Below are 20,803 nucleotides of genomic sequence, written 5' to 3'. Positions count from 1 at the left end.
TTCCTCACCAGAATTATTCCAGGTTCCTAATATATTTTTTCATAGAGATATAATCGATGTGTTTGAATCCACTCACTGTCTTAATGTTCTTATGACCACATATATGCAATATGCTGCTCTAGTACTATCAACTATCAAGTATCAACCTCAGTAGATGGCTTGAACAAAAACCAAATAGAAAAAGTACGTAATTGCCAGACATTGACTTTGAAAGCACATCGATCTTGATCAACATCCTAGCTAGTAATTTTCGTAGATAGTCCCAACTCAAAGCCGTATATATATTAAAGGCTGAACATAAAAAGACTGGCTAGAGGGCCAAGTGATTACTACCATACATGTTTGTTTTATGGTTGGGACTAGACAAAACACAAATGCTTTTGCTTATAAGTTCATGGCAGTGCATACATGTGGACACAGGGAAGACAACTAACCCGAGTGGGCCTACGTAAGAAGGCATAGCCTTGTGACCATAAAGAAAGCCCATACCCATGCAAGAGCTCATGTAGAGCATTGTGGTATTTATATGGCACCACGCATTAAATGCGTATAAAAGGACGAATGGAGAATAATTAGGCATATACATGAACATGATGATACATCTATATCATAAAAATACCCCACAAATAAATTGAAAAATCCAAGTGGCTATACAACAAATTGCATTATTATGCTTATAAGGTCTTTGCGTAAGATAATGAGATCTAGAACATAGCCAAACAAAACCAAACCTCAACTTTGGTGGGCAATGTTGTCATATCCAATGTATTTTACTGCTGACACACTTGAAGCTTTAAAAAACATAAAGATGACAAAAAGATGAAATTAGGAGTACGAAATTTGATAATATTTGTTTCTTAACAAAACCAATGGCGTCAACTTGCCTGAATCATTCTTGACATGTGTGTGATAAAATTGGAACATCCACCTCTATTCCAAAAATTAACAAGTTTGATTTACAAGTCATTGTGCAGACCGCACAAGAGATAATCAAAGGGAGGTAACAGTTGTCATACGAATTCTCTTCACATAATTAAATCTTTGAATTTGGCTCTTTGTTCACAACCCGATTTTTTCTATTCCATTAGGATTAAATAAACCAATTAGATAAAACTGACAAATCACACCTTAAAATCCCAATTGTGATGCCCTAGATTGATTGGATATTTGATTGAATTAGTTGCGTGTGTGTTTTCTAAGTCCCACATTGGGCATATAATAGATTGATAAATGTTTTATAAAGAACTACAGGGAGCTCAACTATGACTTAGATTAGTTCACTTGAGGTTTAATGTAGGTGTGGCTTTTTTAACTCGAGAAGAAGATTGTGATGCTCCAAATTAATTGAATATTAAATTAAATTAGCTAAGCATGCTCTAATTTTCAAAATTAATTTCTCAAAGCATACAAGGAATACATATGAAGCAGACCCTCAGGCACACATATTTAAGCCTCTAGTTGAATGTATCACAATTTTCTTACAAAACTCATTATATTGTAGTTATATTAGATACACAATTTAAATACAAAAATTTCGTTACTAGCAACTACAATGTCATTGTGAGTCGTGATGGTCAGTACATTGGATAAGAGTTTTGAAGTTATATAATAATTACTCTTTTAGCTATTTTTTATCAAGTAAAGTAGGCTAAAATATTGTTTTCATCTCCAAAGTTTGCATGAATTTTCTTTTTTATCCCTAAACTTTGTAAAAATATTTTTCCAATAGTTTAGGGGCAAAAATAGGAACAAGAAAGAACTTTTTCAAAAGTTATGGGATAAAAAATATTTTCTAAATTTTAAGTGTAAGGATCAGATTTGAGTCCCTTGCCCATAAGGTGACTGGACTTAGGCCCAAAAAACCCAAAACAATGAATTTATAGAGAGTTTGTTGGAAAACTAGGCTTTAATGAATCAAACAACCTTTAAAGTGGATTCAAATGACAAGAGAATGAAGATAGACAAATTTATACTGAAGAAAATCGTCCTAAGCACAATCCGAGGAGTTCAGTTTTTATATATTTTACTTAAGTTTGGTTACAAATGCAGTTCTTGATTGCTACAGTCTTTTTCTCTTAATTTCTTGATCCCCTTCTCCCATTGCTTCCTCCTTCTTTAATACTCTCTTCCCCTTTCATCTCTACCCTCCACATGCAAGTCAGATGGTTTGTATTGATACTTGTCCCATCAACACCTTCCTAAAGTCTTTATATAGTAGCTGTAAGGCTGAAAGCCACTGTTCAGGTATCACCTCCACATTAATGTAGCCAGAGAGTTAGCTGCAGAGTGTTTAATACGGTGGTAGCAGCTTTCTCCTTAGATATCTTAGGATTCCCCCCTGTCCTATGTTTCTACAATGCTTATCCATACTAATAGAACTCCCTGGAACATTCCCTTGGATGGCAGACCACCTATTCGGACCTCAGCTTTGGCTATCCGAGGAGACATTTGTCCTCAACCTACCCTCTTATGTCATTATGACCAAAACTGAATTCTTCATCTACTAACACGAACTTCCTTGATAATGTTTACTCCTTCTCAGATGACCTCTAGTTCTCGGCTTGGGCTTTAGGCCCAATATATACATAGATAATGAGCTCCTGGGCCTAATACCCCTACATTAAGGATAGAAACTGAAACATTTTCAATAGTTTAAGAACGAAAAACAAAATTCATTCAAACTTTAAAGACAAATACAATATTTTAGTCAATAAATTAAATATATTATAAGTTCATGACCAAAATTATGCAACACATGAGCCTTCATCTAGTGAATATATAAAAATAACAATGTCATTCCTAATAATACTAATTTCTAATTTGTAATAGTTATTTGGAGAAACTGCATAAAAGGTCTAGAATTTATATCAAGTTTTAGATTAGGTCTCAGGTTTTTAATATTGTCAATTAAAACCCTAAACTTAAGAAATCATTTCAATTTGGAGCTTTTGCCTATCTTCATTATTCATCATCATTATTTTGGGCAGTAATGAAGCATAGATAGTGTGAAAGTGTTGATAAAATATTGTGTTTCACTTAAGACTTGTTCAAAAATCAATTCGGCAGCTATTAAACCTCAAAGACATAGAGAGAGAAAAAAATCATTCAGAGAGATAAATTTTTGCTTAGAATGAAAAAAAATTTAAAAAGAATATTCTATACCAAAAATGAAAGTTGTTTACCAAGTGGATTCATCAATGGTTTGAGACTTCAAATTAAACGGTTTCATATAAGCATGATATCTAATATAAAATACACTTTTGTATTTCTATATATACCATGTTAAATTTTTAATTCAGCTTGGGAAACTTTACCCAGCATGCATTGATAGTATTATTTTTCTTTAAACTTAACTTCAATGTAAAAAATTAGAGCTAGAAGTCACTTTCTCCAATGAAACATTAAAGAGAAAAACTCGAGGACCCGCATGATTCTAAAACTTATAGTTAGTCCAAGGAAGCACATTCATCCCACTTTCACCTTCATACAAATAAAATTTTCTTTCTCTCTCTTTCTAAATGATTGAGCCCAATTGCCGTTTCTCTTGACAAGCTTAATGAGTCCTGTAATTAATTTTCTTGATCAATGGGGATGCTTAGTTCTAATCAAAATCTTGGACTGTTGTGTTAGTCAGCTACTTCCAAGATCCACACGAAAATATATTCTATAGAGAAATGCTTTTTCAGTCCAATCACCCTTGATCATAAAAAGAAAACTTTACCTATATTTGTGACCTTATAAAAATGCCTCAAATAGCAAAATTACGAGAACACGAGTGTCTTGGTTGAAACTAAAGGCCTTTCTTCCAAAAGCAACAACTTTAGCTATGTCTTAAATGATGGCATTGAGAATCAAGTTGACCCTTGTGCCAAAACACAGAAATGAAACCAAAAAAATGAAAAAAAGAATCTTGTTTGATTCCCTAAGCAGTTTATTTTTCACTTTTGCATTTGCTTTTTAACCAAAAGGAACATAGAACCAAACTCAGAACTCGATCACTTTGCTATGAAAGCGGTCTGCCATGAACAAACTTTAATTAAAATTTTCCATGTACAGCAAATGTACGGGATATGGGAAGCGCGTATTTACATATTTATATACTTCAAAAATGAAAAAGTTGAAAAAAAATCTTCCTGTAATGACTAATGGGACAAAATGATTTAGCTTCACATGGTATTGCTTTGAGTTTTGCTAATCCAAGGAACTTTTAAAGGCACTTGTTTCAGTTTATGTACAGCAGCTAATTCCTTGGGACTCAAACCCTATAAGAATGTCCTCCAATTTTTTTGCCATTGAACTTTGCTATTTTAGTATTTTCCTTCAACCAGTGGACCAGTGGATCTACTCGACCTATATGCTTCGGTTAAACTTAAATGAACATCTTTGAGCTCAGACAAAGATTATTAAGAGGAAAAATAAAGAGAAGAAGTCAAATATGTTTGGGGCTCGCATTAATAATCACTAATCCACTAAATTTTTATGCAAGGAGTGTGTGAACCTTTAGCTCGGGTATTCCTTATATCTAGGGTGTTAAATGAATCAAGTTGCTTTTGAATAATTTGAGTTTAATTTGTAAATAAAGTTATTTGTATTAGTTTGTTTAACAAAATAGTCAAGCTAAACTCCAAGTTTAAACTTGACTATTACATGAGTCAAGTTCAATCATCATAATATGTGTTTGTGAACAAACTACTTGATTTAATATAATATATGTTATAACGTGTTTATGTACATACATGTATAAAAAAAAACTATTTATGTAAACTTTATATTAGATGGTGTAAGTTTGTAAAAAAGTTCATATAATATCAAATTATTATTTTTAATTTATTGATAATATAAATAATCAATTTCATTGTAAAAATTATATATAAATTTTAACAATATAAAGTTGCTAAATATAATTTGTATATATAAGTTAATTAACAAAAATCATTATATCTAATTAACTTAAACAATAATTTTAACCATAATTTATTTCGTATCATTCTCTTTGCTGACATAGTGAAAATCGATGCAACTCCTTAAATGTAGCCCTAGTGGTGAACCATGTAATTTTTGTTTTTTGGTAAATAAAAAATGGGTAGAGGGTGGCAACTAGTGTGGCTTCATTACCTAAGCGTGATCTTAGTAGCACCTTAACTACTCCCAGGCAAGACCCCATACTCTTGGTCTGTGTGAAAACTCACTTATTTTTTAGGTCAACCGTTTGTGATAGAAATGGGATATAAGGAGCACTAACACACATGTAGTTTTTTGAAGCTCGGACCTAAGTCTTGAGACTTGTTAGCCCGATATCTTACCAACTAGACCACCCGAATGTTGGTGAACTATGTAAATTTTTTGTATCATGTTATTGTTATTTGTGTGTTCTTATATATTTTTGCTTCTCACGGATTTTGGGAGTTAAAGCAAATTCCCTTCAAGAATTACATTAGAAACTACTTTTATATATATATATATATAGAACATTAGAAATTACTTAATAATTATAATAAGGTAAAATTTCTTTAAAGGAAAAAAAACACTTATAATTTGCCACTTGTAAGTTGTAACAAATCAAACAAACTTTTTAATTTTGTCATTTTGAACTCTTAACTTTTTAGGCAATGACAATCTAAACACCTTATCCATTATCCACATGTGATGAAAACTACTTTGGTACTCGTCTCTTTATTGATATTGTCCTACACCTTTATTGTGGTTTACACATTTCTTCCACTCACAGAGTTTTTCTATTGTCCTATACGGCTATACCTTTATTGTGGTTTAAACTTTTTTCCACTCTAAGATTTTTTTCTCTCTAATGTGTGGACAAGAAGACTAATCCACAGCAAAACTGTGGTTTGCGTGTAATAGACCAGTCAAAATTTTGCACCAAATAAGTTAAGCGGGATTTGAATAATAGAAATAAGACACCACAAAATATGTCACTGCTTCCGAATCATCACTTCAACTCTCAAAAGTGCTAATATTACTCAAATTTATATATAAACGTGTAAATAAAAAACAAAATAAAATAAGTGCTCATGGCATTACAATAATATATATTTTTTGATGAACACATTACAATAATATGTTGTGCTGGGCAATGGGCGCGCACATGCTACGGTGTTACGGCTACCTAAAGTAACGCCGTAACAAAAAAAAATAATAAGAAGAAGAAGAAAAGCCATAGCTAGCAATTGTAAGCATGTTAATGATTTTTTAGGCCTACATGGTAGCCCGCAATCTGATTTATAAATTATTGCACCATAAAGGTGGTGTTTTACGGGTGTCTTTTATGAATATGACATAAGATATATATAGTTTTAACTTTTTTTAATTATAATATGGTTGTTGTAATAGAACTAGACAGAAAACAAATTATGAATAATCGTCCTTTCTTTGAAATATGGATAAGGAATGTTGAATGTCCTTGTACAGTGCTGCGTTGATCGAAAACAAAGCAAAATTAAAATATAAGTGAAGCTAGGCATGCCCAAATTTTCTATCTTCTGTGCCCTGATCAAGAATAATGTAATGGAAATAAACAAATGGTTTAATGTCATCCACTTTGTTGTTAAGACTCATGAACCTTTTTTTTTTTATACTCTTGGCTTTATGTTCGATACTAAAATGGCTAAAATACCCGTCTTTTAATTGAGAAGGAGAAGTAAAAAAATGATTCAATAGTTAAGAGGAGAATTGAAATAGATCGACATTTTCGCATCATTCCATTCAAGGAAACCACAAGATGCCTTGATGCAAAAAAAGCAATAGGCAAGGCAAGCAGGAATTGAAATGACATCAAAGGATAAGTTGTTTAGAACCACAAGAATGGAAATTCAACTATTCAAGAACACTAGAACTTAGGATAGAAAGCCTAGAATTTGTATTCTCGTAAAAACTGAGTCAATTGTACAGCTTAGGACTATTTATACATGTGATCAAGTACCAACTACCCTAGCCTTTAACAAACTCAACAAATAGCTCTAGGCCTAGATAGACCAACCTAGCTCTCACAACCTACTAACCCATTTAGCTAACTGAAACAAACTTCTAAAAACAGCCCTGGCTATTAATTGAGATCCTGTAACAAAAGTCCTAGCTACATTCTCTGGTTGTTATTAAAAGAAATAACTATTTCTGATAGTATTACAATTTACAATCATATGCTACTACATGATTAAACCAATAGTTGATGCTGATTAACACTCCAAGTTGTGACTGCATCAAGTTGACTGCTACAGTTTGGTCAAAAAAAATATATATTGACTGCTACAGTGCTACTGCTACCGCTACCGCTACCGCTGCATGAATCATTTAATCTGTTGTTGTTGCCGCCTCAAGGCTAAAAGCAAGGTTACTTGACTATGTTATTTTGCGAAATTCATGGGATTTTTCATTACTAAAAACACTTTTTCCCAAAAACCCATGATATATTGCTTTGCAATGCTTTCTAAAGAGACCCTTGAAAAATTGTTTTCCAAACCGCATGGATTTTCTCCTTCCAAAGAATGTCTTCTCCAAACCATGGGGTTGCTCTTTGAAAATTGATTTTCAAAAATCATGGGGGGTTTCCCCTTTAGAAAATGTTTTCTCATGAATTGAGATTTGTTACTCTTGAAAGTAAATTTCTAAAACATAAGGAATTTCACTTTTCCTTGGAAAAATGTTTTTCTAGTATTTCTCAAATTCTATAGAATTTTCCAAAAGAGTTAAATTTCTCTTTAAAAAATCATTTTCCCCAAAAACTCATGAGAAATTGCATCTTTTTTAACATACCTTCTCCAAAATTTCATGAGATTTTGAAACCCATTTTAAAATATATTTTATTTCAAAATATAAAGAAAAAAAAAATCCCTTTTAAAGAAACCCTAAAGATAATTTTCCTTTACAAGAATTAAAAAAGTAATATATTTTATTTAAAAAAAAATTCATTTTCTAAAAATTCTTTAAAAGATATGATTTTTTTAATATAGAAAATGATTTCAAAGTGAGATTTGTCCATGGTTCAAATCAATAGGCTTATGGAAACCAACAGTTTTGATGTGTTAGAGTTGATTATCTGGTTAAAGTGCCAATCAACACTTTGACCTAGAGTCTTGATTTGATTCATTTTCGATTTGTTCCACAACTTACGTTTTTCTAGATCAATTTTTTAGTTCAATATGACTTTGGAACATAAATTTTAGCTTTCTTGAGATCAGATAACATTAATGGATATTTTGAGAATTTTTTATTTTAATTAAAAATCTTATTTCTAAAATGTTTAATTAAAGTTAAAAAATAATCTAATTATCCATTGCCATTAAATAATCTCATGCTTATTTCTGCATCCTTGTCACATGTGTCTACTTTAAATCACAAGAACATGTATTGACGGTTAAATCTTGATTCCACAATAACTTTTAATTTGGTGGTCCAAGTTAAGCATGAGAGATGTCGTTTTTATCTTTGGAACTTTTAGATTTGTTTTCAATTAAGTATTAAATAATTCAAAGGTTAAAATTACTATTTTACTCTTACATTCTTAAATGATAATTTTGTCCTTGGTGAAGTTAAAGTAAAGTTGCCAAATAAGATGTCTACAATGATGTAAATGACAACTTTTATACCAAGTCCTTATTGGATTTAATCTTTTTAGATTAGTCTATCGTCCTCAGGCTTATCTTATATGCTAAATATTCTCATTTTTGATAATAAGATATCATATTGTTTTGGCCTGGCCATTAAAGAGGAAACGACTTTTGAATTTAGAATGAAAGGGAAAGAAGGATTAACAGTCAATGTGAACTGTGGAAGAACATGAGCGGCTGATTGCCAGGGTTCAGCGGCTCTTTTGACTTTGGTAAACCTAACTTCTGAGGGAATTTGAAATTATGAGACACCACCAACTCTCTCTCTCTCAACTTTTAGCTGTATATGAGACCCATAACAATTTTGAACTGTCATCTCCAGTTGTTTAATAAGTAATTTATGTCTCTTTCTCCAAGGCAAAAAAATCTAGTCCACATGCAAATCGTTTAGTATTTTATTTCAAATGCAATAGAAACATCATCATTCATCATCAGTTCATGCAATTTTTTATTCAATTGGTCAATTGAATGAACTAACAAAAAATATATATGTCTACATCCAGAGTGTGGTATGATAAACATTTAGAGAGTAATAAAAAATAAAAATAAAAAAACAAAAGTTTCATTACTGACTATGTCAACCACATTTGCATCTCCAAACAACTGTTGTAGTTGACATGTTCTTTTCAAGTTCACCTCCATTTTCATATGGGGGTAGTGTTTAAATAGGGATTACCCACCATATTCATATTGTCATGCAGTGCTTCCATTTATTGATTTATTTTGGGAAATTTCTATTCAGCCAAAAAACAAAAGCACCTTTCGTGCGCTGCATCAACACCCTCATTTGATTATTTTAATTCCATTTACGTAGCAATCTTTACCTAAAGTACTTTCCATTTAGGTAATGGTTTTTTTTGGGAGAAAATTTAGGTGATGGTTTTGATATCCATTAGATGACCGCCTCCTCTTCTTCTTCTTCTTCTTCTTCTTAAAGATATGATAGAATTTAAACACATGGCGTCCTCTCTATTATGATTGTTCCCTAACATTAAATCACACCAATTGATTTTTTAGTGTAGGGAGAATTTGAACCTCAAATCTGTTATGCAAAGATAAAATACTTTTCTTATTAAAAAAAAAAAAAAAAAAACTTTACTTAATAGGCTAATTATAACCCATAATTTCAATTTGTCATCAATATTGTAAATGCGCCAAGAGGAAACTGATCTTTTAACTTCAACCTAACATACATAGAAAATAAATGGGACTACTTAGTCTACTTTGAAGTTTGATATATTCTTGTTTGCTTTTCAAATTAAAAAAAAAAAAAAAAAAAAAAAAAAAAAAAAAAAAAAAAAAAAAAGGAAACGAAATGCATGACACATTATAAATATTGGATTAATGGAAGTTTGTAACACTTCTATAAATTATTAAGAAAAAAAATTATGTTCTCTAATTTTATTATTATTTTTATAATATAGGCATATACCGTTTCTTTATTCTCTGATAGACCTAACGCTCTGTTTGTTTCGCTGGAAAACCTTCTGTAAAGATAGTTTTCCACATTTTCCAGTGTTTGGTAACACAAAAAAAACCTGGTCAATGGAAAACTATCTTTGGTCAACAAAAAACTCTAATAAAAATAAGGCTTATTTTCTATAGGTTGTTTTCCAAAAAAAAATTTTGGAAAACAATCTCTCTCTCACACGTTGCATCTCCTATAAATATTATCTTCATCTATAGATGTGGGAAACATAATTTTTTGGCGCCTTCTCTCTCTCATGGTAAGTTTTCTCACTTTTTCTCTCTTCCCTTTACTTTTTCTCTCCTCACACCCTCACTGTCACTAACTCTGGTCTCTCCTCTTCCCATAGATCTCTCTCTGTCTCTCTTCTCTCTTTTCTCCATGTTTCTCTTCCCCTCTGTAACGCAATTCTCTGATTAGATTTTTTTTTTTTTCATTCACTAATCGGTTAATAGCTCCGACTTGCAAAGGAGAGCAAATTTGCAGTGGTAATTATTTCATTGCTCTCTACCAAAATCCCAATTCTTTGCTTTGAATTTCAAGCTCGATTTTCTTTTTTCTCTAAGAAATTTTCAATTTGATGGATTCCAGGCAAAAGTTATTTCTTTTTCGTACATAAAGTGCAAAAAAATAAAAAATAAAATAAAAAGAAGAAGAAGAAGAAAGAAAGAATGAAGTAAAAGATGAAAATTTTAAACATAGTACCTATATTGCTCTAAATTGCTTTTACATGGGACAATCTTTACCGTGGACTAATAATATTATTATATAATGAATGATAATTGTTTAGGAGAATTGCATTTATTATACAGTACATTATGTAAATACATAATTTAGAATAATATTGGAGACTTGTGGTTGACCATAGTAGACAATTAGTATACCAACAAAAAAAGTAGACAATTAAAAGTTATTATTATTTATACTTATTGATAACGTATTCCCTTGTCAAATTTATATATATATATATATATATATATATATAGACAAATGGTTGATATATGTGTGTGTATATGTACGTACGTTACTGTCTATATATATGAGCAAGATGAGTGGTAGAGATCATGAAAATTTGACAACTAATTAATTTTGATTGTATCTATTGTCAAAATTTTAGTATGAAAACCAAATTCATTCTTGGTTTTTTTATTTATAATGATTACATTAGTTAGTTTACATAATATACATGTTTTAAATTATAAAAGAAATATTTTTAAAAAAATTGCATACCAAACACTAGAAAACATTCTCAAGCTCATTTTCAAAATTGTTACCAAACATTGGAAAATGAGACAGTTTTCTAGAAATGCTCTTTGGAAAATGAGCAATTTTCCAGAAAATATTAATGCTGAAACAAACAGAGCGTAAATTCCAGTTGTTGCGATTCCATAACTTTCTAAGGGTTTAGTTAGCCCGCGTAGAATTAAATGCAATCATAGGAAAAGGTCTATTAAAAAAAAAAAAAAAAAAAAGCTAATGTGGCAAGTTGTTAATGATATATAAAAATGAAATCAATGGTGGCCTTAAATAAAAGTCCATTCTTAAAATAAAATTAAATAACAACAACAACAACAACAATAATAATAATAATAAAAGTCAGTATTAACTGGCCAATTCAACTATTATAAATAATGTTGTTAATTTTTTATGCACGTAGTATTACTCTTGCACAATGAAGTCTCATTTTCTCCATCTTGCTAAGCAACTGTTGTATCCTTTTTAGAGGTTTCTTTTTTTTTCTTTTTTTTTTTAAAAAAAAAACTTCATTATCTGTTCTTAGACTGTTCCAATTATTGAATAGGGTTTGTCAAGCTTTTGGGATATAATAAATTTAATCACATACTTCTAATACTCCTCCTCATATTCATCATTTAAGGGTCGCATAGAATGAAGTTTTATTATCTGATACCATTCACCGTCTAGTCCAACATCTTCAAGATGTCCACAACTTTTTATTTTTCTTTTCTTTTTGTCTTTAATTAACAGGAAAAAAATATATACTGTCAACACTTTATACATTTTGGTCCTAAAAAAAAATTCACCACCACTATGTATGTCACATATGTGACACAATTTGGAAACCCTAAGGCTTTAAATGTTTGATTTGGTCACTTTTTAAGACAAAATAAACACAAATCATCAAGGTTTGCAGTTTTTCAATAATTATACTTGTAGGGGCAAAGGCCCAAGATCACACAATGGGCCTTGGGCCTGTATGAGAAGATTGACCACGTCTGAGGAGAAGATGTGGGTGTCAAAAGGGCTCCCGGCCCAGCTCTTGTGGGCCTGAAGATGTTTAGAAGGCAGTCCGAGGAGAAATGTCTCCTCGAACGTAACAAATATGGCTCAAACATGAACTCTACATGCTTGAAAGACCCACCCCAACGGGCATTAGTAACAAGGATGAGTCCCACAGGCCCGTAGGAAGGAAGGAAGCGTAGGGTGTCCAAGGAGAGGCTGCAGCTGCCACATTAAATGCATTGCAGCTACTTTTCTGGCCGCATTAACGTAGAGAGGACCTGTGAACAGTGCTGTCTTGGCTACCACAACTCACAGAAAGATGGGGGGGATGTCCGATGGGACAGGCACTCAAGTGAGGGTCCAGATGATCAACAAGTGTAAGGCCCTAATGACTTCGAGAAGACTATATAAGAAAGGGAAGTCCCCATGAAGAGAAGGACGGAGAAAAAAGGAAACTAGAATAGAAGAACAGTGCAAGAACCATAGTCTTTGAATAAGGACCCGTGTTCATTCCACACATCTCCTCGAACTAAGAATCTATGGACGTGAAGGGGATTTTCTTACTTTCAATCATTTTATGGCCCAACTTTAGTTAGAATACACTTCGTTTAGGCCTAGTTCTATAGCCTACTCTCTATAAATTCATTGTCTCAGGGCTCTTTGGACCAGAACCCCATACCTGTTGGGCCTGGACTCTAAATTATGACCCTACAATTGGCATCGTCTGTGGGAAGAACTTGTGCCTCAGCAAGTGAGACCGTTAGAAATGGAAGGATTAGGTCTGCGCCAAACGGGACCCGCAGACTCCCAACGGTAGGACAACTTTCTAAACCTCAAATGGGAAAGCGATCAAAACAAGCAACGAGAGGGTAGCGTGAATACCTCCCACACGAGCAGAAGTCGCTCGAAAGGGAAAGGTCATGCATCCCAAAAGCGAGACGATACTAGGGCTCTACAGCAAGAAATCGACGACCTAAAGAGGAAGTTGCACCGAGCGCAGCGAAGACGTCCTTCCCCCAATCCAGACACTAGCGATGAAGAGGACAATGAGTACAGGTGAAGGTCGAGAACCCCACCAAGTGAAACCTTCTCCTATGAGGAAGAGCAACCTCACAAACGCAACCACAAAAGTCCGTCTTACAAGGGCCTAGCAAACAACGCCATGAGTAAGGCCCTGGACCGCATCTCTCAGTCACCCTTCACGCGTAGGATAGAAGGGGCTAAACTTCCTCGGCGGTTCCACCAACCCACTTTCGCTATATATAACGGTCGGACAGACCCCGTAGAGCACATGAGCTAGTTTAACCAGAGGATGGCCGTCCATTCTAGAGATGAGGCGTTGATGTGCAAGGTGTTCTCGTCCAGTTTAGGACCCATGGCGATGAGATGGTTTGACAACCTCAAGCCAAACTCCATAAATTCTTTTAAGCAGCTAACCCAAGCTTTCGGTTCTCGCTTCATAACGAGCAGCAGGGTTCCTCGACCCTTAGATTCCCTTCTGTCCTTGTCTATGCGAGAAGGAGAAACCCTGAAGGCCTACTCGGATAGGTATTGGGAGATGTATAACGAGATAGAGGGAAATTACGATGATGTCGCCATCAGCACCTTCAAGAGAGGCCTGCTGACAGAGCACGGTTTAAGGAAGTCCTTGACTGGGAAACCGGTCACCAACGTGCACCAGCTCATGGACCGAATCGACAAGTACAAGAGGGTCGAAGAGGACCAACAGACGGGAAAGGGCAAAGCGAAGGTTGTCCCTCAGGAAATGAGGGACTTCAGGTCGAACCGATTTGGCAACAATAACCGACCGAGAAGGGATTACTCGGAGCAGTCTGGATCCACCGGGGCACAGGCAGTCCACGCTATGTTCTGAGAACCATTACATAAGATCTTAGAAAAAGTCATGAACGAACTGTTCTTTCAATGGCCAAGTAGGATGGCAGGCAACCCCGCGAAACGTAACCAGAGCCTATATTGTGAATACCACCAGGAACCGGGGCACACCACTGATGACTGCAGAAACCTGAAAAACCACTTGGACCGGCTAGTCCGAGAGGGAAAGCTGAGACATCTCTTGCATCATCTCGTTGGACGACAAAAGTAGACGAGCGTCGAGGTAAGGCAAAGCACCTTGAGACCGCCTATTGGCACGATAAATGTTATTCTTGCCGCTCCAGGAAGAACCGGCTCCCATCCTTTCAGAGTGATGTCAGTGGCCCGACTCCCCGTTGAAGCTGACGACCGTGAGTCTAAGAGGGCTAAAGGGATGGCCTCGCCCATACTCAGATTCTCGGATGAGGATAAAGTTGGAACCATCCAGCCCTACGACGATGCTCTAGTTGTCACACTCAGGATTAGGGGATATGACGTGAAGAGGGTGCTAGTTGATCAGGGCAGTGCCGTGGAGGTAATGTACCCCGACTTGTACAAGGGGCTAAAGCTGAAACTAGAAGACCTGACAGCATACGACTCCCCTTTGGTAAGTTTCGAAGGGAAAATTGTTACTCCGAAAGGCCAGATTAGGCTGCCTATACAAACAGGCTCAAACATAGTGGAAGTGGACTTTATAATGGTGGACGCATATTCGCCCTACACCGCCATTGTAGCCAGGTTGTGGCTTCATGCCCTAGGAGCTGTATCCTCAACCTTACACCAAAGGGTGAAGTACCCGTCGGAGGGTCAGGTCAAAGAAGTGATAGGACACCAAGCCATGGCCCGGCAATGCATGGTGTCCGCCATCTCGCGATGACCGAGTATCGAGCCCTCTACTTCTGCCGAGAATGACTTATAGCAATTAACAACCCCGGCCCCGGGTGGTGGGGGACCTGCCGAGGAGGCGAGTTGTGAGGATTTGGAAAGAGTTCTTGTGGACTCCGATCCGAAAAGATTTTTTCAGGTCGGCTCGAAATTGCCGCCCCAAGAGAAAGAAAAGCTGATTGATTTTCTCAGAGAGAATGTGGATGTGTTTGCATGGGATGCCTACGAGGCTCTGAGGGTCAATCCGAATTTCATTTGCCATCATCTTAATGTTAGTCCGGCCGTTACGCCTAAGAAACAACCTCCTCGACGACCGTTGAAAGAGCATGTGGATGCGGTGAGAGAGGAGGTGATGAAATTAAAGAAAGCAGGGGCTATCAAAGAAGTTTTCTACCCCGAGTGGCTGGCCAATACAGTTGTGGTGAAGAAGAAGAGTGGGAAATGACGAGTCTGCGTGGAATTCACGGACCTGAATAAGGCCTGCCCGAAGGATCCTTTTCCTATGCCTCAGATAGATCGACTGGTGGATTCGACCATTGGACACCCTCGAATGAGCTTCTTAGATGCTTTTCAAGGATACCATCAAATACCCCTGGCCGCCGACGACCAAGAAAAGACGGCTTTTGTCACCCCCGTTGGAAACTACCACTATAAGGTGATGCCTTTTGGCTTGAAGAACTCCGGGTCCACCTACCAGAGGATGATAACCAGGATGTTTGAACTACAGATGGGCAAGAGCATCGAAGTCTATATAGAAGACATGGTGGTGAAAAGTAAGTTGGTGTTCGATCACTTGAGGGACCTCGGCGATATCTTTGAAATTTTGAGAAAGTACAAACTGTGCCTAAACGCTTCTAAATGTTCGTTCAGAGTTGGATTAGGAAAATTCTTAGGTTATATGGTGACCCATAGAGGTATTGAAGTCAGCCCCGACTAGATTAGAGCTATCCACAGCATGCAGCCTCCTCGGAACCCCAAGGAGGTCCAAAAGCTCACCGGCATGATTGCCGCCTTGATCCGTTTTATCTCTCGTTCGGCAGATAGGTGTAGGCCTTTCTTTCTCTTATTAAACAAGTGGAAAAGGTTCAAGTGGACTGAAGAATGCGCCTTAGCCTTCTAACAGCTCAAAGAGTATCTGGCTTGGCCGCCAATCATGTCCAGTCCTGAAGCCAACGAGGTTTTATTCGCCTACATTGCTGTGGCCCCTCACGCAATGAGCCTGGTGCTGATCCAGGTGGACAATGGCATACAACGGCCTGTCTACTACGTGAGCAAGTCGTTGCATGAGGCAGAGATCCGTTACCTCCCCCTGGAAAAGGCCATCCTCGCGATTGTACAAGCCACGTGAAAGCTCCCCCAGTATTTCCAGGCACACATCGTTGTTGTATTAACCCAACTCCCGCTCAGGTCAATACTCCGAAGTGCCGATTACACAAGGAGAATAGCTAAGTGAGGGACCATTCTTGGGGCCTTCGACATTAGGTACATGCCTCGCACCGCTGTGAAGGGCCAAGTCCTCGCGAATCTGGTAGCCGAGTTTACTGAACCTTCACTAGAAGAAGGGGGAAGGGTACCAAGCACAGATGAAAAACTAGTCGACACAATCTCTCAGTAAGGGCCCACTTGTTAGAAAGCATACGTTGACGGCGCGACAAATCAAAAGGGCTCTAGGGTGGGGCTCGTCCTGATTTCCCCCGAGGGGATTACCATCGAGAAATCAGTAAAGTTGGGTTTTTCGGCCACGAATAACGAGCCAGAATATGAGGCCCTGTTGGAAGGAATATCTATGGTCGAGAAACTAGGCGGGAATCCATAAACATGTTCTCGGACTCAAGGCTTGTTGTAGGACAGGTAAATGGGGAATTGGAGGCGAGGGATGAAAGAATGCAAGAGTATTTGGTTCAAGGTAAGCACTTGCAGACGCGTTTTAACCCGTTTAGCCTAAAGCATGTGTCCAGGAGCGGAAACACCTATGCTGATTCTCTTGCCACGCTAGCCACCTCCTCGACGCAATGCCTACCTCGAGTTATACTCGTGGAAGATCTACACAGGCCCTCGGTGGTGAAGGCCGAGTTGATGCATGTTCACAGCGTCAGGGCAGGGCCTAGCTGGATGGATCCTTTAATACTGTTTTTAAAGGAGGACGTCTTACCCGAAGAGAGGAGCGAGGCCGACAAGATTAGAAGAAAGGCTTCTCGATTCTGGCTGTCTGAGGACTTGAAACTGTATAAGTGCTCATTTTTAGGACCATACTTGCTATGCATACACTCAGATGCCACAGAGCTTATCTTAGAGGAATTGCACGAAGGAATTTGTGGGAGCCATACAGGGGGTAGATCCTTGTCCCATAGGGCCATAACCCAAGGTTACTGGTGGCTGAGCATGCAAAAAGAGGCACACGAATACATGAAGAAGTGCGACCAATGCCAAAGGTTCGCCCCAAATATACATCAACCGGGCGGGACCCTCAATCCGCTGTCCAGCCCTTGGCCGTTCGCCTTGTGGGGTTTGGATATCCTAAGACCATTTCCTAAAGCAGTGGGGAACAAAAGGTTCCTCCTCGTCGGCACTGATTATTTCACAAAATGGGTCGAAGCCGAGCCATTGGCAAACATTAAAGACGTAGATGCCAAGAAATTTATTTGGAAGAACATCGTCACCAGGTTCGGAGTCCCTCACACCCTAATCTCGGACAACGGTCTCTAGTTCGATAGTAAAGCTTTCAGAAAGTATTGCAGCGAGTTGGGAATTACGAATAGATATTCCACTCCGGCTTACCCACAGAGGAATGGGCAGGCCGAAGCCGTCAATAAAGTCATAGTAAATGGGCTGAAGAAGAGGTTAGATGATGCAAAAGGAAGATGACGCAAAAGGAAGATAGGTAGAAGAATTGCCTCATGTCCTGTGGACGTATAACACCACGCCACGCAGATCCACAGGGGAAACCCCCTTTTCAATGACCTATGGAGTTAAGGCTGTCATTCCTCTAGAAACAAACTTCCCAACGCTGAAGACCAGCACATTCTGTCCTAATGCTAACAACGGGCTGCAGGAAAAAAGCTTAGACCTCATCGAGGAAAGAAGGGAAAGAGCAATGGTCCAACTCGCCTACTACCAACACAAACTTAAGCAAGGTTATGATGCCAAGGTGAAACTAAGGCCATTAGCACCTGAGGATCTGGTATTAAGAAAAGTTCTAGGCACTGCAAAAAATCCCGCGTGGGGAAAGCTTGGAACAAATTGGGAAAGGTCATATCGTATCACCTCGGTGGCCGGCATAGGAGCCTACTTTTTAGAAGATTTGGATAAACATGTAGTGCCACGTCCTTGAAATGTAAATAATCTGAAAATGTACTATTATTAATGAAAGCTCGTATTCTTGGTACTACCCACTGTGCATTTTTATTTAAGTGTTAAACAGAACCCAAGTCCTGCGTGGCTCCTCGGACCACAGATTAGGGGGAAATTAACCACTACACAGTTTTTATCTAAGTGTTAAACAGAACCCAAGTCTCGCGTGGCTCCTCGGACCACAGGCTAGGGGAAATTAACCACTATGCAGTTTTTATCTAAGTGTTAAACAGATCCCAAGTCCGGCGTGGCTCCTCGGACCACAGGCTAGGGGAAAATTAACCACTACGCAGTTTTTATCTAAGTGTTAAACAGAACCCAAGTCCCGCATGGCTCCTCGGACCACAGGCTAGGGGGAAATTAACCACTACGCAGTTTTTATCTAAGTGTTAAACAGAACCCAAGTCCCGCGTGGCTCCTCGAACCACAGGCTAAGGGGAAATTAACCACTACGTAGTTTTTATCTAAGTGTTAAACAGAACCCAAGTCCCGCGTAGCTCCTCGGACCACAGGCTGGGGGAAATTAACCACTACGTAGTTCTTATCTAAGTGTTAAACAGAACCCAAGTCCCGCGTGGCTCTTTGGACCACAGATTAGGGGGAAGTTAACCATTACGCAGTTTTTATCTAAGTGTTAAACAGAACCCAAGTCCGACGTGGCTCCTCGGACCACAGGCTAGGGGGAAATTAACCACTACGCAGTTCTTATCTAAGTGTTAAACAGAACCCAAGTCCCGCGTGGCTCCTCGGACCACAAGTTAGGGGGAAATTAACCATTACACAGTTTTTATCTAAGTGTTAAACGAAACCCAAGTCTGGCATGGCTCCCCGGACCACAAGCTAGGGGGAAATTAACCACTACACAGTTTTTATCTAAGTGTTAAACGGAACCTAAGTTCGGCGTGGCTCCTCAAACCACAGGCTAGGGGGAAATTAACCACTACGCAGTTTTTATCTAAGTGTTAAACAGAACCCAAGTCCTGCGTGACTCCTCGGACCACCGGCTTGGGGGAAATTAATCACCATTCTTTCATTCATACTTAACCGTATTACTTAAACTATGAGTAATGGTTTATCCTCAGAAATCTAGTAACATAGTTGAAATTCATTCATAATGAAGGCAAAAATGGAAGCAGTAAAACAAGATTCAAAGAAGAAATTATATCATTCATTAAGCTCTGAGATGTATCTTCTTACAAACATTGACAAAAGTTAAGGAAATGAAAGACAAAACAAAACAACTACAAGAAAAGTCCTACACTAATGTCCTAAGCTTTATCTTGGGCTGAGCTCTTTGTAGGGACCTCTACCTCGAGGTGATCACCTCCTGCCGTAGGCTTGGGTCCGGCCTCCTTGGCTTGCGTGACAACGTCCCTTATGGTGAGGGCGTCCTTAGGCGATTTGTCCTTAGCTGGTGGCTGTACCTCCTCATTCCCTCCTTTTCCTTCAGGAATGATGGAATTGGGAGCAGTGGTCGGGGCGGAAGGAGGCTCCTCAGGAGGAACCAAACCCGGAATCTCGCAAATATCCTTAGGGAAGAAGATATTCTCGATCTTCCAAAGGTCGGAGTCCACAGGAACTGCCGCCCGGTCCAAGGCTACCCCCCAGGACACGGTGATATAGTCTCTGTAGACCGCAGCCACCTCCTCGGTCAGCCTGGCTTTAGTATCTGCCACTCCGCGCTCATAGGAGGTTGCCACCGCAGCCTCAGCCACCTCCCTAGCCAAACGAGCCGTCTCTTTTGCCTGTAGCAGCTATGCCTTGAGGTCCGAGACCATTTGCTTCTCGATCGCAAGGTTTATTTCTGATAGATGAAGCTACTGGCGCATGTCCTCGGCCTGCTTCGTTGTAGTCTTGAGGCCCGCCTCGGCACTGTCCCGGGCCTTAAATGCCTCTTTAATCTCCTTGCCCAAGTGCTCTTTTTCCAGCCTAAGAGCACTCGCAGCCTTCTCTACGGTAAGGCGGGACTGAACCTCAGTGTTCAGCTCTTCCCGAGAGTTCTTCGCCCACTTCTCAACCACAAAAATTTGTTGGGTGACCTGCACAGGAGTAATGGAAGAATCATTAAAATGAAAATGATGGATAGACGAGTATGGAATAAAGAACCTGAACAAGGAAGAGTCTTCGTTTTACCATGGCCAGATCTCTCTTCAACGACATGAAGAGGTCCGGTTGCCGAGTGGCTCGGAGCCCCTCTATGTCACGAGGCAGAAGGAGGGGCTGTTGCAAGGCCTCGGCAAGGTAAGACGCTTGCCCCCGCTAGGACTCCCAAAGGGTTGCGTCCCACGAGATAGGGGCACCGTCCAGCTCTAGATGGGGGGACCAGGTGCGCTGCTCCCTCCTAATAGCCGCCTCCTCTCGGCTA

General features: G+C 38.2%; 1 protein-coding gene across 1 annotated transcript; it reads left to right on the top strand.

The window, feature by feature from the left end:
* The first annotated feature begins 14,536 nt into the window (after positions 1-14,536).
* LOC126701513 (uncharacterized) lies at positions 14,537-15,532 on the top strand. Its single transcript, XM_050399658.1, has 2 exons — positions 14,537-15,013; positions 15,122-15,532. The coding sequence occupies exons 1-2, from the start codon at positions 14,537-14,539 to the stop codon at positions 15,530-15,532; spliced, it is 888 nt and encodes a 295-aa protein (XP_050255615.1).
* Positions 15,533-20,803: the final 5,271 nt, after the last annotated feature.

The sequence above is a fragment of the Quercus robur genome, chromosome 2 (assembly GCF_932294415.1).
Source record: "Quercus robur chromosome 2, dhQueRobu3.1, whole genome shotgun sequence".
Lineage (NCBI taxonomy): Eukaryota > Viridiplantae > Streptophyta > Magnoliopsida > Fagales > Fagaceae > Quercus > Quercus robur.
This window is presented reverse-complemented; position numbering and strand designations above follow the sequence as displayed.